The sequence below is a fragment of the Myodes glareolus genome, chromosome 27 (genome assembly GCF_982192425.1).
Source record: "Myodes glareolus chromosome 27, mMyoGla1.1, whole genome shotgun sequence".
NCBI lineage: Eukaryota > Metazoa > Chordata > Mammalia > Rodentia > Cricetidae > Myodes > Myodes glareolus.
Genome location: NC_142052.1, coordinates 43382077 through 43396674, shown reverse-complemented (window position 1 = coordinate 43396674; position 14598 = coordinate 43382077). Strand labels below are relative to the sequence as shown.

General features: G+C 42.5%; 1 protein-coding gene across 2 annotated transcripts in view; it reads left to right on the top strand.

The window, feature by feature from the left end:
- Orc2 (origin recognition complex subunit 2) overlaps window positions 1-14598 on the top strand; it is a 35459-nt gene that overhangs the window by 752 nt on the left and 20109 nt on the right. The window contains exons 2-7 of one of the 2 annotated variants that reach the window (XM_085684240.2): window positions 3831-3879; window positions 4634-4737; window positions 5408-5551; window positions 8193-8279; window positions 11009-11101; window positions 11759-11790. In XM_085684240.2, the coding sequence (XP_085540366.2) occupies window positions 4641-4737; window positions 5408-5551; window positions 8193-8279; window positions 11009-11101; window positions 11759-11790 (453 nt within the window). In that variant the 5' untranslated portion in view covers window positions 3831-3879; window positions 4634-4640. The remainder of the gene's footprint in view (window positions 1-3830; window positions 3880-4633; window positions 4738-5407; window positions 5552-8192; window positions 8280-11008; window positions 11102-11758; window positions 11791-14598) is intronic. The other variant, XM_085684241.2, reaches the window with a different exon arrangement.

The following is a 14598-nucleotide window of genomic DNA, read 5'->3' as shown; positions in this document are numbered from 1 at the left end:
GGTGTGTCCACCAGTGTGTATGTGGAGGGCAGAGGTTAACGTTAATTTTAGATGTCTGTCTCATTGCTCTCCATGATTACTGAAGCTGGGGCTCTCACTGAACCCCGGGCCTTGCTGGTTTGGCTAGCCCAGCTAGGCAGCTTGCCTCAGGGATCCCCTTTCTCCGCCCTCAATGATGACGCAGGGCGATCGGTAATGAAAAGTCCCCAGACTATCTTACAAAAGATACAGCTTTAATAAAAACAGAAGGGTCAGAATCTCACCCTGCCGGAACGCTGGATCCAAGCCAGGTCGAGAGGGAGAGAGAGCGTGGGGACTTTCACCCGCCAAGTTTATAGATAAACTTTTGCCTTAGGGCAACACGCCCCACGAACAGAACGTGATTGGCTGAACTCCCCTATCATCTCCCCCTTTTTTCTAAAATTAAGACAGAACAAAACCAAATACAACTATATACAATAGAAGCATATAATAAATATAAAGTTACAAACAACAAACAATATTAAGCAAGAAACATATAACAAAAGTTTTATTAAATATTCTATTTTAGGGAGTCTAAATAATGTAGATGGTAACTACAACTATCTAATCTTCAACTCCATCAGAGATCTGAGAAGGGAAATAATTTTACTCAAGCAGCCCAGAAGTACAAGCGGGAAACTTCCGAAATGTGCAACAAAAGGAAGAGACGACTGAATACCTGGGCAATCATCCAAAGTCTCGTATGCAATGTTGAGTTAACCAACTTTGGCTAAGGCCTGATGTAACTGACATGTCATTTTTCAAAGGCAAGAAACCTTTTAGGACTCTCTCATCCTGTCTTGGCAAGATAAGACAATCCTGCTTTTATCCATTTACGGATATTCTGTAATTCTGTCAGTGGTCGAGGTATGGGCTTTTTCTTTGCCCAAAGGCCAGTTCTGCTAGGAAGAAGACAATCTCCAAGTGGAGTGTCTTTGGTGCTCAACGTTCTCTCGGGAGTAGAGTGGTGATGCCAGGAGCGATTGCGTCTCACTACTATAGAACTATGAGTTAGATTAAAGGCCATTTTCTATAGCTCTTCGAAGAGGTTGAAGATTATACTATGTATACTAAGTATGATCTCTATGCACCTAAATAACCTGATTAGCCTAAATATAAATATAACAAACATATATGACTATTGATTTCTATCTATCAAATTTGAAGACTAAGAGAATGAACAACTGTGCAATGAGTGAGGACAGTAACCTCCAAATGTAAACAATGTATATCATTACATAAATATCTTAATCAGAGGTAGGAATGTAAATATATGTATATATATCAATACAAATAGAGGTAGAAGCATATTCACATATAATATTCAACAGCCCTCCCCAGTTCTGAGTGCCCGCTCAACTTTTAAATAGCTGCAAGGACCTCAGCTCCCGTTCTGACACTCATGGGACAAATGCTTTATCCAGTGAGCCATCTTCTCAGCCTCCCCCATTCATATTTTGTGTATTTGTTAGATAGTGTTTTGTCGGACATTGTTGGAAAGTTCTCTCAGGAGGTCTTGGTAGAAATTTCAACGGGATGATTTTCATACTATAGAAGGTATCTTGAACTCAAAAACAGATATATTGTATAAATAAATGCGTTTTAATGCAAATGAGACTTTGCAGGCATACCCAGCCCTTCTGACATTTAGAGACAACATTGCCAAAGGCAGGTACATCCGGCCTTTTTTGACATTTGGCTACAGTGTTGCTGTCATCCACTTAGTTCATGGCTGAGAACATCATAATCCAGTTACCAAAAAAAAAAAAAAGAAAGAAAGAAAGAAAAGAAAACTTGCAAAAAGAACTCAGTGTTTACGTTCACAGTTTTATGTTGGGCCGCCTCCATGGCCATCCTTGATCACATGGGCCCCCTCACCTAGGAGATGATTAAAATACTGCCTGGGTGTGGTGGCTGTGATCCCACTGCTGTCGAAGGTGAGGTAACCGAATCGTAAATCCAAAGCCAGCTTGTATTATAAAGTGAGACATCACAGGAAGTAGATTAAGGGACTAAGTATGTAGTACGATTGGAGCTCTTGACTTAGCCTGCTGGAAGCCCTGGTCTCTGTCCGTAGCATAGTGTAAGCCAGAAGTGGTGACACTTGTGTTTGGGAGGTAGAAGCTGTATCAGAAGTTCAAGGTTTATCTTTGGTTGGAGGCCGGTCTGGAATTCACGAGATCATTGTTTCTTACACACACACACACACACACACACACACACACACACACACACAGTAAAAATAAGATGCAATAGGTATTAGAGAGACGGCTCAGTTGGTAAAGTGCTTGTCTTAAAAGTACACGGACCTGAATTCAATCCCTAAAACCCATATTATTTAACAGCAGCAACAGCAACAACAAACTCAAAAGATTTGGTGGCCTGGGAGCTTGCAGTCCTAGCAATTGGGGCAGCAGAGCCAGGTGGGTTCCTGGGGTTGCTGGTAACCAGCCTACTCTATCAGCTCTAGACTGGTAAGAGATCCTGTCTCAAAGAGGAATAACTCGTGGGGAATATGAGATTGTCTTCTGACCCCCCACTTACACAGTGAATCACCATAGGGAAATTATCTGTCATAATATTTAGTTACCTACACTATTTTTGAAAGAGTCCTTGAAGATTCACTCCTGAGGATTATTTAGCTTTGCTAATGAAAATTGTGTCCCAGTCTTCTCTGCTCCACTCCCTTTTTCTCCGCTCATTGCCCTGAAGTCCAGAACCACATGTTTTGTTTTATGATGACATGCTGGGAAGAGTTTTCAGAGAGCAGTTAGAGTAAGGTTTTTAAAATATTTATTTATTTATTGGGTTTTTTTTTTTTCAAGACAGGGTTTTCTGTGTAGCTTTGGAGCCTGTCCTGGAACTTGTTCTGTAGATCAGGCTGGCCTCTAACTCACAGAGATCCGCCTGCTTCAGCCTCCCGAGTGCTGGGATTAAGGGTGTGAGCCATTACCACCTGGCTTAGAGTAAAATTTTTATTCAGTGATAGGAAATGCTTTGCAAGGTAAGTGAGAAAGGAACAAGCTGTCTAATTAGGTGATCAGGAATTTGGGAATCAGTCAAAGTTGATTTCTATTTGTGTCAATTATTAAAAAAATTACTGTTTAGCTGACAGCTTATTTATAAAGTAGAGTAATTACACACATATGTACTTGACTCTGTTTCTGCTGTATCTAAAGGTCCCTGATACAGTATCTCAAACTTAGTTCCTGCAAAAAACAAAGAAGCCTTTTCATTCAAGTGTAAATTATTAGTTTCCTCATAGAGATACTGTATAGATGCATTACACATTTTGTTTCATATGCTCAGAGTCTAGACTAGAAAGCAGAATTATGGCTATAAAATGACCCAAGAAGGACATGCTTTCCTAGGTGTGGTTCTGACTCTATGGGTGAAATATTTGTTATTTTTCTCTACAAAATGTAACCTCTTGGAGCTCTGAGGGTTAAATTAGAATAACTGTAAAGAGCTGGGTTTGGTGGTTTTTGTTTATGATTCCAGCACTTGAGAAGTTGAGCAGGATTCTGAGTTCAAGGCTAGCCTTGGCTACGTGAGAAGCCCTTGTCTCACTACAAGAGAAACAGTGGCGAGACCTCTATGTAACTCAGAAAGTGCTCTCCTTCTTCCTCTGACTCCCCTCCTGCCAGTCTCTTCGGCCAGTTACTGTTGTGTCCTCTTTGTGCCACTGTAGCAGCTCTAGCTTCTGGGGACAGTTATCTATACCTCGTGTTGTTAAACGCCTGACTTTGGGGGTGTGGCTACCCGGGTTGCTTTTCTTTGCCTACTTGCTGATCTTGACTGACTTCTAGTTACAGGTGACTGAATTTTCAAGCTGCAGAATGCATAGCACCTTACAAGGTAAATGGAAAAGCTACTTAATTGTGCTGGTTATTTAGCAAAATTTTTGCAACATTTAGCTATCTGTGTAATAAATAAGTTGCGTGAGAGAGATAGTCCTTAGTTTTTTTTGTTGTTTGTTGGTTTGGTTTTTTTGTCAGAAGAAAAGGCAGAAATGGGGTTTCTGCTAGTGCGTCCTAGTTCCTCCTGCTGCTGTGGTACAGACGGTGACCACATTGGGAGAGAAGGGGCTTGGCCTCCGCGTCCCAGTCACAAGCCATCAGTGAGGGACGTTGTAGGCAATGTTTCTTACCCATTCCCCGCTGGTCACCAGTCCCAAATAACCGACACAGAGGCTTAATATTACTTATACACGATCAGCAGATAGCTCAGACTTGTTACTACCTAACTCTTACATTTAAATCAACAGTATTTTTTATCTGTGCTTTGCCACATGGCCCATGGCTTGTTACCTCATTTTCTAGTGTGGCTGGCTGGCGTCTCCCCGACTCTGCCCTTTCTCAGCCCATAACTTTCAGTTTGACTTTCCCGCCTGCCTCTATCCTGTTGAGCTCTGGGCCAGCCACTTTGTTTATTAAATGCTCACAGTGACAAGTCTTCACAGTGTACAAAAGGGTTATTCCACCGCAGGACATACTCGCGGAAGTGCATAGAATGCGCCCCCATTTAAAAATGTTAGGTAATTCTGTGTGTTCATTCCACAGATGTTTATTTGGTATGAATTCTTCATCACATTGACTTATACTTTGTTTAGGTTGACCATGATGAGCTCCCTGCAGGTGAAGGAAGATAAGGTGCCGGTTGTTCAATTTGTGGGCGATGATGATGTCCTCAATCACATTTTTGATAGAGAAGGAGGTATGTGTGGTTGCACACTTGGAAGAGATGCTCATGGATCACATCTTTGTTGTTTGGGTTTTGTTTGTTTGTTTGGTTGGTTGGTTTTGGTTTTTTGAGATGGTCTCTCTGTATAACAGGACTGGCTGTCCTGGAACTCACCTTGTAGACCAGACTGGCCTCAAACTCACAGAGATTCACCTGCCTCTGCCTCCCGAGTGCTGGGATTAAAGGCATGTGCCACCACTGCCCAGCTGACTTCACACATTTAAGGGAAGATAAAACAGTAACTTCCCCAGAGGCCTTATGTACTAATCGTGCATTTGGTGTAGATGTCTGCTGACATGTGTAGCACACACGTGGTGACATGTAGCATACACATGGTGGTCAGAGGACAGCGCTCTGGAAATGGATCTCTTTTCCATCAGGCTGGTGTGGCGCACATTTTGTCTGCTGAGCCATCTGGGTGACTCTAATGTAATATTTAGAAAGAATTCATGCCAGGCGGTGGTGGCTCATGACTTAAATCCCAACACTGCAGGAGGCAGAGATGTGCAGATCTCTCTGAGTTCAAGGCCAGTCTACAGAGAGAGTTCCAGCACAGCCAGGGCTGTAAAACCCTGTCTCAAAAAACAAACAAAACAAAACAAAAAAAGAAAATCTGTAATTCTTATTTTATATATTTTTGTAGGAACTAAATTAAAAAAGGAGAAAGCTCAGCTTTTGGTCAATCCTCAGAAAATAATAAAGAAACCAGAATGTGAACTAGAGAAGAGTGACCAGGAAGTCTTAAAGGATCAGAACTACGTGGAAGTTTTGGGAAGAAATATTCAAGGTATTCAGTGGGGGAGGGGTAGTAGCAGGACCTGCTTTTCAGAATGTACAAAAGTAACTTGGTCTTCTGAGTAGCTGGAAAAACAGGCCTGGAATACCAACTCTATTCTGGATTTTCAAGAAGGAGCCCAAATTTAGTTGAGCTCAGTGAGCCACTGTCCCTCAGTAGGTTTAGTGAGTATTCCTGACTAAGCAGTTGACACTTCTGGGATGCATTCTTTGTCGAATTGATGACTGCTTGTGTTAGCCTCAGAGACTCCAAACAATACTCAGGGATGGACAACAAGAGCGAGGTATAATGAGATCTGCAGGTATCATAATGAGACCATTATTTCACATATTTGTTTCCGTGTAAGAGTACTTCCTGCAGATAGTATTTGGTCACGTCCTGATGATGTTTCAGACCCAGGCCAGGCTTAGCTGCAGGGCTCTAACTAACCCCCCATCCTGCACAGGTCCCGACTAGATTGGAGGATCAGTGCCCAGTATAAACACGACCTTGTCTTTTATTTCTCTGTATTTCGGGAAGATTTCCTTGTTCTTTGTCCATTATCTCCTGTATTTTGTGTTTTGTTTCTCCCGTGTGTTACTTCCCTTTTCCCTCTTCCCTCACAATCACTCCCATCCATGACAGTGTTGCGTTACTTGTATACTGTGTATCTGCTTTTGTAATGTGATTCTTTCAAGACCATAGATTTTGTAATACCAAGGGTTTATTTTCACATTTCCCTTGTTAATGCCTCCTTAGCTAGACGGTGGCACAGAGTTTTAATCCCAGCCGCTGAGGAGCCTGAGTCAGGAGGATCGCAAGGCCTGGTTGCACTGCATAATGAGTTCAGGACCAACCTAGCTTGGGTAGTAAGATGTGTCTCAAAAAAGTAAAATAGATTTGAGAGTGTAGTTCAGTAATAGAGCACTTGTACACCATGCTTGAGGCTTTAGGGTTAATGTCTAGCACAAAAGTAAGTAAGTAAATAAATAAATAAGTGGATGAATGCTCACTTCACACCAGTGAACATGGAACTATTTCAGCGTGTGCTTTCTTTGCCATTTGCACATATAAATTTTCATTATTTTGTGTGTTGATATTTTTAAAGATTTATTTTTTTTTAAATTGAGTGCTTGTATGTGTGCATGCACCTGTGTAGTGTAGGTGTCCGTAGATGCCAGCACCATTGGATCCCTCAGGAAGCTAGACTTACAGGATGATGTGAGCAGCCACACTTGGGGTCCTGTGCAACGCACCTCTCTAGCCTCCTAGCTTTTTAGTTATATTTGTTTATGTGTGTGTATCTGAAGGTCAGAGGACAGTGTTGGGCATCTTCCACAGCTGCCACCCACCTTTTGTGTTTATCCATTCAATCTTTCATTCATTTCTGAGCCAGGGTGTCTCGTGGCCCACGCTGGCTTTGAGCTCACCACAGACAGCAACTTTGGGGAGTTGATTCCTTCCCACGAGTGGGTCCCCGTCATCAAAGTCAGGTTCTTGGCCCACTGAACCATCTCACTGGCCTGAGTTTTAGAACACAGGGGCATCTAACCAAGGATCTTTTCATTTCCTCCTTGGACATTTTGACACTTGATATTATGTGGCACAGGCTGGTTTTGAACTACTGACCACCCTGTCTCCTCCCAGGGGCTAGAATTGGTACATGCACCCACATCCAGCTCTAACACAGAATCTTTAGGAAGAGTAGGAAAGACAAACGTCTGTTCTATAAGAACATTTGCTGTGGTTTGTCCCCAGGGGTTTATGCATTGGAAGTGTGGTACCCAGGGTGGTGATGCTGAGCACTGCTAAGGTACTAGGAGTTAAGTCACCCGAGACGTGCTGCCTCGGGAGACACAGCATTAGACTGAGCAGTGCTATACTTACCTTTAGAATAAATTAAGACAGTTTTTGAAAGAGCTGGTTTAAAAACATGAGCGTGCCCCCTGGATTGCTCACAAGCTTCCTGACTTTCTGTGTGACATGCTATTTATAAAGTTCCTGCTTTAGAGATTTTATTTTCTTTTTTAAGATTTATTTTATGTGTGTGTGTCCTTGGACCTGCAGAGGACATTGGATCCTGGTGCAGGTGCTGGGAACCAAGCTCGGATCCTCTAGAAGAGGAAGACGCTCATCTCTCCAGCTCCCAGGGTTTTGTTTACTAGGGTAACAGAAAACTAGTGAAGGTAGCCTTACATACATTATCAGCTCTTTTCAACTCACAGTTTTACCCTCTTGTTTAGTTTTCATAGTCTATTAATCTCTCCAGTCTGGAAAAAAATCATATCTATAAATAGCATGTTTCTTGTGTTAATGATTAAATAAACAAGATTAGTTGCTTTTCCTTGTGTATATAGAAATATTTTGTACATAAATATCTGTTGATAAACTTTTTTTTTTGTTTTTGTTTTTTAAGACAGGGTTTCTTTGTGTAGCTTTGGAGCCTGTCCTGGTACTCACGGAGACCCACCTGCCTCTGCCTCCCAAATGCTGGGATTGAAGGCGTGTGCGCCTCCACTGTTCAGCTTCTGCTGGTAAACTTGTATGAAAGATAGTGATGGGTATAACTTTTAGATTTTAGCTATTTAAAGTTTCATCTTTTTTCTCAATCTTCTTCCTTTTTCCTCATTGCATACTGCATTTTCTTTTACAGAATCCTTGAAAAATGGCTCAGCTGTAGATGGGAAGAAAGTTTATTCTTTTCAATCCAGAAAACATTCTGAAGAAATGACTAAATTAGGTATGACACTCTTGTGTTTCCTGCGGTCATGGTAGACTAACATCATGTTCCCGTGATTACCCTGTTTCCTGCGGTCATGGTAGGCTAACATCATGTTCCCGTGATTACCCTGTTTCCTGTGGTCATGGTACACTAACATCACGTTCCCGTGATTACCCTGATTCCTGTGGTCATGGTAGACTAACACCACGTTCCCGTGATTACCTTGATTTAGTACACTAACATCACGTTCCCGTGATTACCCTGTTTCCTGCGGTCATGGTAGACTAACATCACGTTCCCGTGATTACCCTGTTTCCTGTGGTCATGGTACACTAACATCACGTTCCCGTGATTACCCTGATTCCTGTGGTCATGGTAGACTAACACCACGTTCCCGTGATTACCCTGATTCAGTACACTAACACCACGTTCCCGTGATTACCCTGATTCAGTACACTAACACCACGTTCCCGTGGTTACCCTGTTTCCTGCGGTCATGGTACACTAACACCACGTTCCCGTGGTTACCCTGTTTCCTGCGGTCTTGGTAGACTAACACCACGTTCCCGTGGTTACCATCTGCTGTATTCCCTGGAAGAATGCTGGAATAAGTGGTCCTTAGAGGACAGAGAGCAAGACATTTCCTTAAAGAATGGTGCGGTTAGCTGGTGTGATGTCATGCACCCATAATTCTAGCACTCTGGACATAGAAGCAGGAGGATCACAAGTTCCAAGACATCCTGAGCTGCTCTTACTTAAAAAGAAAGTCATTTCCATAATAACAGTAGAAGTTATTGTTGACCAAGTACTGTATGCCAAGATCGGTGCCGTGCTCAGTATATACATCTGTCTGTCTGTCTGTCTGTCTGTCTGTCTGTTTCCGGGAGCCTATACTGTAAATTAAACTCACAGATACGTGGCGGAGCCAGGTTTAGATTTCAAAGCTTGGACTATTCTATTTCTACCCAGTCTCCGTAGAGTTGTGTATAAGCTATGGTTGCCCAAAGTAGAAAAGCATTCTTTGGGGTTGAGTCATGAAAGGTGGCAATGCCAGTTTTTGAAGAATTGATAGAAATTTGTTAAGAACACAGGAGGAAGGGGCACTGAATTGGAAACATGACCCATTCACATTTCTGCAGTCACCAGCTGTGGCTGAGCATGGACCAGAGAATCGAATCTATGGAGACGTTTTAGGGGAGAGATAGGGAGGGCCTGTGTATCAGACAAGGGTGTATATGCTTTATAGTTTATATTCGGATAAGTTGAAAAGCCATGGGAAATTAAAGTCAGGAAATTTAAAAAAGGAAGTGCTTGTGGAGTATCTTAGCTAAATCTTAAGATCAGAAGATCTTGAAAAATTCTAACAGCTAGGAAGGGCATATGGGCCAGTAAAATGGCTTAAAATAGATACAGATATACTTTCTCCATTTAAAGAATGAAAGAAATAGGCTGGAGAAGTGGCCCAGTAGTTAAAGTGTGTGCGGCCTTTGCAGAGGACCCAGGCTGTTTCCGTACACCCATCAGGTGACTCACGCTACCTGTAACTCCGCCGTGGGCATCTGCACTCACTTACATGTGCACATGCTTAACTAAGGATGATGAAGGTAAATCTGAAAAAGAAAGAAGATAAATTTATTCCCTCGGGTAGGCTCGTTCTCCACGTGCCTGTCCCCGTGAGAGAGTGTACGCATCGTTGAGATAAAGATTAGATAGATGTTTCTAGCTAATAAATCCAACTGTTTCATTTGGTGCTTCAGCAGAGAAGCAGCCATCTGCTCAAGACCATATTATAGTTTATGAATCATTCATATGTATAGCTTTAAATACAAGAGCACCACTCTTAGAAAATTTCAGAATTTTAACCACATACAGTTTTTACATGGTTTTTTGATCCAGCTCCTTCCCATGCATCACCTTAGGAGGTCATGGCTACAGTTTATATAAGAAAAGAAAGGAAAGCCAGACATAGTGCATACCGTTAATCCTAGTACTGAGGAGGCAGAGGCAGGCAGATCTCTGTGAGTTCGAGGCCAGCCTGGTCTACAGGGCGAGTTCTAGGGCAGCCAAAGCTGCAAATTGAGACCCTGTCTCAAAAAAAGGGAGGAGAACACAATGAACACGTCAAAGGAAGGAGGAGGAGGAATGTAGTCAGCTGGTAGAGATGAGAGCAGTTGTTTCTGTTATGCTGTGAGAAATTTCTGCACGATTGGAAGATTTGGATGCTAGGAAGAGTTCGACGGCTCAGCCGGTAAAAAGCATTGTCATGAAACGTGTCCGGCTGAGTTTGATCTCCAGGACCCGTGTTTGGGAAGAGAAGACTGCCATCTCTGACTTGTACACACTAGTGTGCATATATCCACACACACACAGATGAGTAAGTGTAATTGTTTTAAAGATTAAAAAAAATGCTGGGAAGACAGCTTAAAGCTTTTTTAAAAAGTGGTACTCTTTTTTTGTTTTTTTGTTCTTTGAGACAGAGTTTCCCTATGTAGCCCTTGCTGTCCTGGAACTCACTCTGTAGGCCAGGCTGGCCTCAAACTCACAGAGATCTGCCTGCCTCTGTCTCCCGAGTGCTGGGATTAAAGGTGTGTGCCACCATCTCCCAGCTATCTGTACTCTTAATATGGTAGATTTACTTCTCTTTATGATAAAGTAACATGCAGGTTTTTGTGTAAAGAGCCCCTGTGAGTAAAAGCTCCTTCCTTTTTATGTGCTATTCAACAAAGGTGTTTTCCCCCTGATTACAGCTTTAGAACTAGCAAAAGCGCCAAGAAAAATTGTTCCAATTGACTCAAAGAATGATCCTGAAATTATGAAAAACGTCTCTCAGCAGAGCAAGGGTAAGACGCTGTCACATTTCTTTGAAGAACTTTCACAGTTGCGTCAGCATGATCTTTGCTTCTCCTCTTTTTAAATCTTAGTGAATTTTCATAAATTCTTTTCTCTGAAAATTCATTCAACAGACTGTAATTTTAAAAATCCCACCAATTTTAATGTCTGTATTTATCAACAACAAAGCATCAGTATCAGATGCAGAAAGTCCTCTGTGCACCTGAGGTGAGAATTGGCAGCGCTGAAAAGCACCATGAAGTTCCACATCCGTTGGTCTGAGTTAGCCAGTTTCTCGTGGAACATGTGGCTCGGGCACATGCCGTGATATAAGACTTCGGGAGTTTTTAGTTGAACAGCTTGTTGTCAATCATGGAACATGTACTTTTGAATGACCTGTTCCAACCAAGATAGATAGGCTACTTTTTAATCAAAACGAGGAAGACCCAGGTCTTTGTTTCCTTGCTGGAATGGTACCGTGCAAGAACGCCACAAACCGCTGTCATGGGGAGGGCAGGCGCAAGATGCTTAGTGACCTTCAGGCTGTAGTTAGATGAGGTCGGTAAAGTGTGGTGGCCGTGTGTGAAAAGTACAGCTGTGCTTTCAACAGACGAGGCCACGGTCCAGAGTGGAATGTTTGTAGTAAATGTGGCTTTTCTTTCATTTAGGACATTCAACTTCAGAGAAAGTTCAGCAGGAGGTAAGCATTGACAGACAACCCAACAAGACACAAGCAGTAGCTTTTCCTCTCTTAGTTTAAATTGAACGTTATAGTTGTGGGCGTTTATCAGCTATAGACCTGACTTATGAAGGTTTTGAGTTTCAGAAAGATGACTTGCTCAGTTCATCTCACTTGGAATAAAGCTGGAAAATCAGCCCAGGTTTCCCGCACGCAGCTGCTGTGTGTTCTTACTGCCGTGTCACAGCTGTCCTGGGTGTTTTTTAACTTAGTAGAACTTGCCTAGGAATTTTGTGAGTTTGGTTGGAATTTTTCAAAAGTTATTTTGATAAGGATGTTATAAGTTCTCAGACTTGATAATTTAGCTATATAGATATCAATTATTCCAAATCTCAACCTTAAAATAACTATAGTAGGATGTACCTGTGTTTTAATAAAATGAATAGGGGTTAACAGCACTCAGCTGCTCTTACTAAAGACCCACGTTCAGTTCCCAGCGCCCACAGTGTGGATAATGGTTGCTCATAGCTTCACTTTCCGGGTGTCTGTCTGATGACCTCTTCTGACCTCTTCAGTCTCCTGTACACGTGTGGTGCACATGCATACACCCAGACACATATACAAATTAAATAAATGATATTTATTGTATGTAATATGTAATATGTATTACAAGTAAAGTAGAAGGGAAGGAGCACCTGATAATACCAGAAACTTCGGAGTGCCCTGTGTTAGATGCCATGTTACTAGGAAAACTGGACTCTTTTTTGGTTCTTGGCCTTGTTAATAAAAGAATTTAAGGGGCTGGGAGTTTGGCTTAACAATTAAGAGCATTTGTTGCTTTTGTAGAATACCCAGGTTTGGTTTCCAGTACCCATGTGACAGCTTACCACCCAGGGGATCTGACACTCTTTTTAACCTCCATGGTCACCAGGCACATATGTGGTGCATATACATACTTGTAAGCAAAACACTCAGTGCACATAAAATAAATCTAAACAAAATTTAAATAAATAAAGAATTTGTGAATGAATTCAGAGGGAAGCTCAAGGATAGTTTTATTAGAATTTATAAGAAAAACAACATGAGGGTTGGAGATGGATCAGCATTCAGGAGCCCTGGCTGCGTTTCCAGAAGGATCTGGGTTCAGTTCCCAGCACCCCCATGGCAGTGCAGCCATCTGTAACCCCACTAAGAGGGTTTCTGGTGCCCTCTGCTGGCTTCTGAGTGCTCTAGGCACACATGTGGTGCACAGACATACATGCAGACAAAGTCCATACACAAAATACAAAATAGATCTGATAATCTGAGTTCATTCAGTCCCTGGAACTCACATGGTAGATGAGAGTCGACCCTGCAAGGTGCTCTCTGGTCTCCACATGTGTAAGTATGTTTAAACACATGCATATTAAATAAATAATATTTAAAGGAAGGAAAAGACAGGCAAGTTGAAAATGTTGGCAGCTCTCAGGAAGAGGCAAAGAGGAGCCTTGTTCTTTGAGTTAGATAAGGAGGTGAGGCCACTTTTTATCTTTTAGTTTAAACTTAGGCCAGGCTCAAGTGTAGGAAAGTATCAGACTTTTCTTTTCAAGGTCTGTGGGTCAAGCAAATGATGATAGTTGTCTGGGTATAGGACCAAAAGCAGATGTTAGAAAAACAGAAGGAATTGTTGACAGTCTTGGTTTTTTCCTCTCTTTTCCATCAGGACATCTCTCGATCACCCCCTCCCACCTTCCCGTCTAAGTGACTGTGAGGGTAATAGGGATCAGGAGACTAGCCTCAGATATGACATGGTGGCCTTCCTCTGTGTGACCGTGATGGGAGAGGAGGCCTTTTGAAGATCACATTGTTGATGCCTTCCTGTCCCCTATGACCTTGATGAAATGTTTTTGTATTTTGTCTGGTTAAGTTTTACCCACTAGTTGTTGAACCTACCATCTATGAAAAAACTAGAGTAAACAGTGAATTTTGTGTGTCGGGGAAGTCCGCCAACTTCCCAGTTTCCTTCCGTCCTCTGTTGATATGAGACAGTCTCACTGTGTAGCCCGGTTGTTCTCCAGCTCCCTCTGTAGGTCAGGCTGGCCTTGAGCTCACAGAGATCCGCCTGCCTCAGACTACCGAGTGCTGTATTAAAGGTGTGCACACTACAAGTCAGTTTCTAAGGATGAGATGAGGTAGCAGGGGTCTTTTCCTTCACGTGTGCGATCCGTCAGTGCAGTCGCTCCTCTGCTGCCGCAGTAATAAAGTAGCCGGACTCACAGTCTACAGAAGAGCGTATTTGGGTTTACACTTCCAGAGGGTCAGCGTCCATGGCGCTGAAGGAGAAGCGGCAGTGGCAGGCATAGCTGCTGGAGCAGAAGCAGAAGCTCATATCTTGAACCACAGCACAAAGAACAAAGTGGAAATGACTTGAGTCTCTCTCCAACAAAGGCCATACCTCCCCAACCACCTAAACAGCGCCGCCAACTGGGGACCAAGTGTTCAAGTGTGCAAGACTTTGGAACCATCTCATTCAAACCATTATAGATACTACATTCCTAAAACTATATAGTAGGCAAGCAATATAGCACTCAGGGTGAATTCCTCTCTAAGAGGCCATCTATTGGGGTATCTGTATCAGAGAGCTTTATAATTTACCACATGTAACTTGGATTTAAGTCCCTGTAGTCTACACAACCCAGAGAACATGTAAGAGAATTTGAAAAGTATCTTAGCCACTGTACTATTGCTGAGAAGAGACACCATGACCAAGGCGTATAACTCTTACTAAAGACAGCTTTTGACCAGGGTCTTAACACTCAAACGCTTCATAATCAACATGGCAGGGAACCT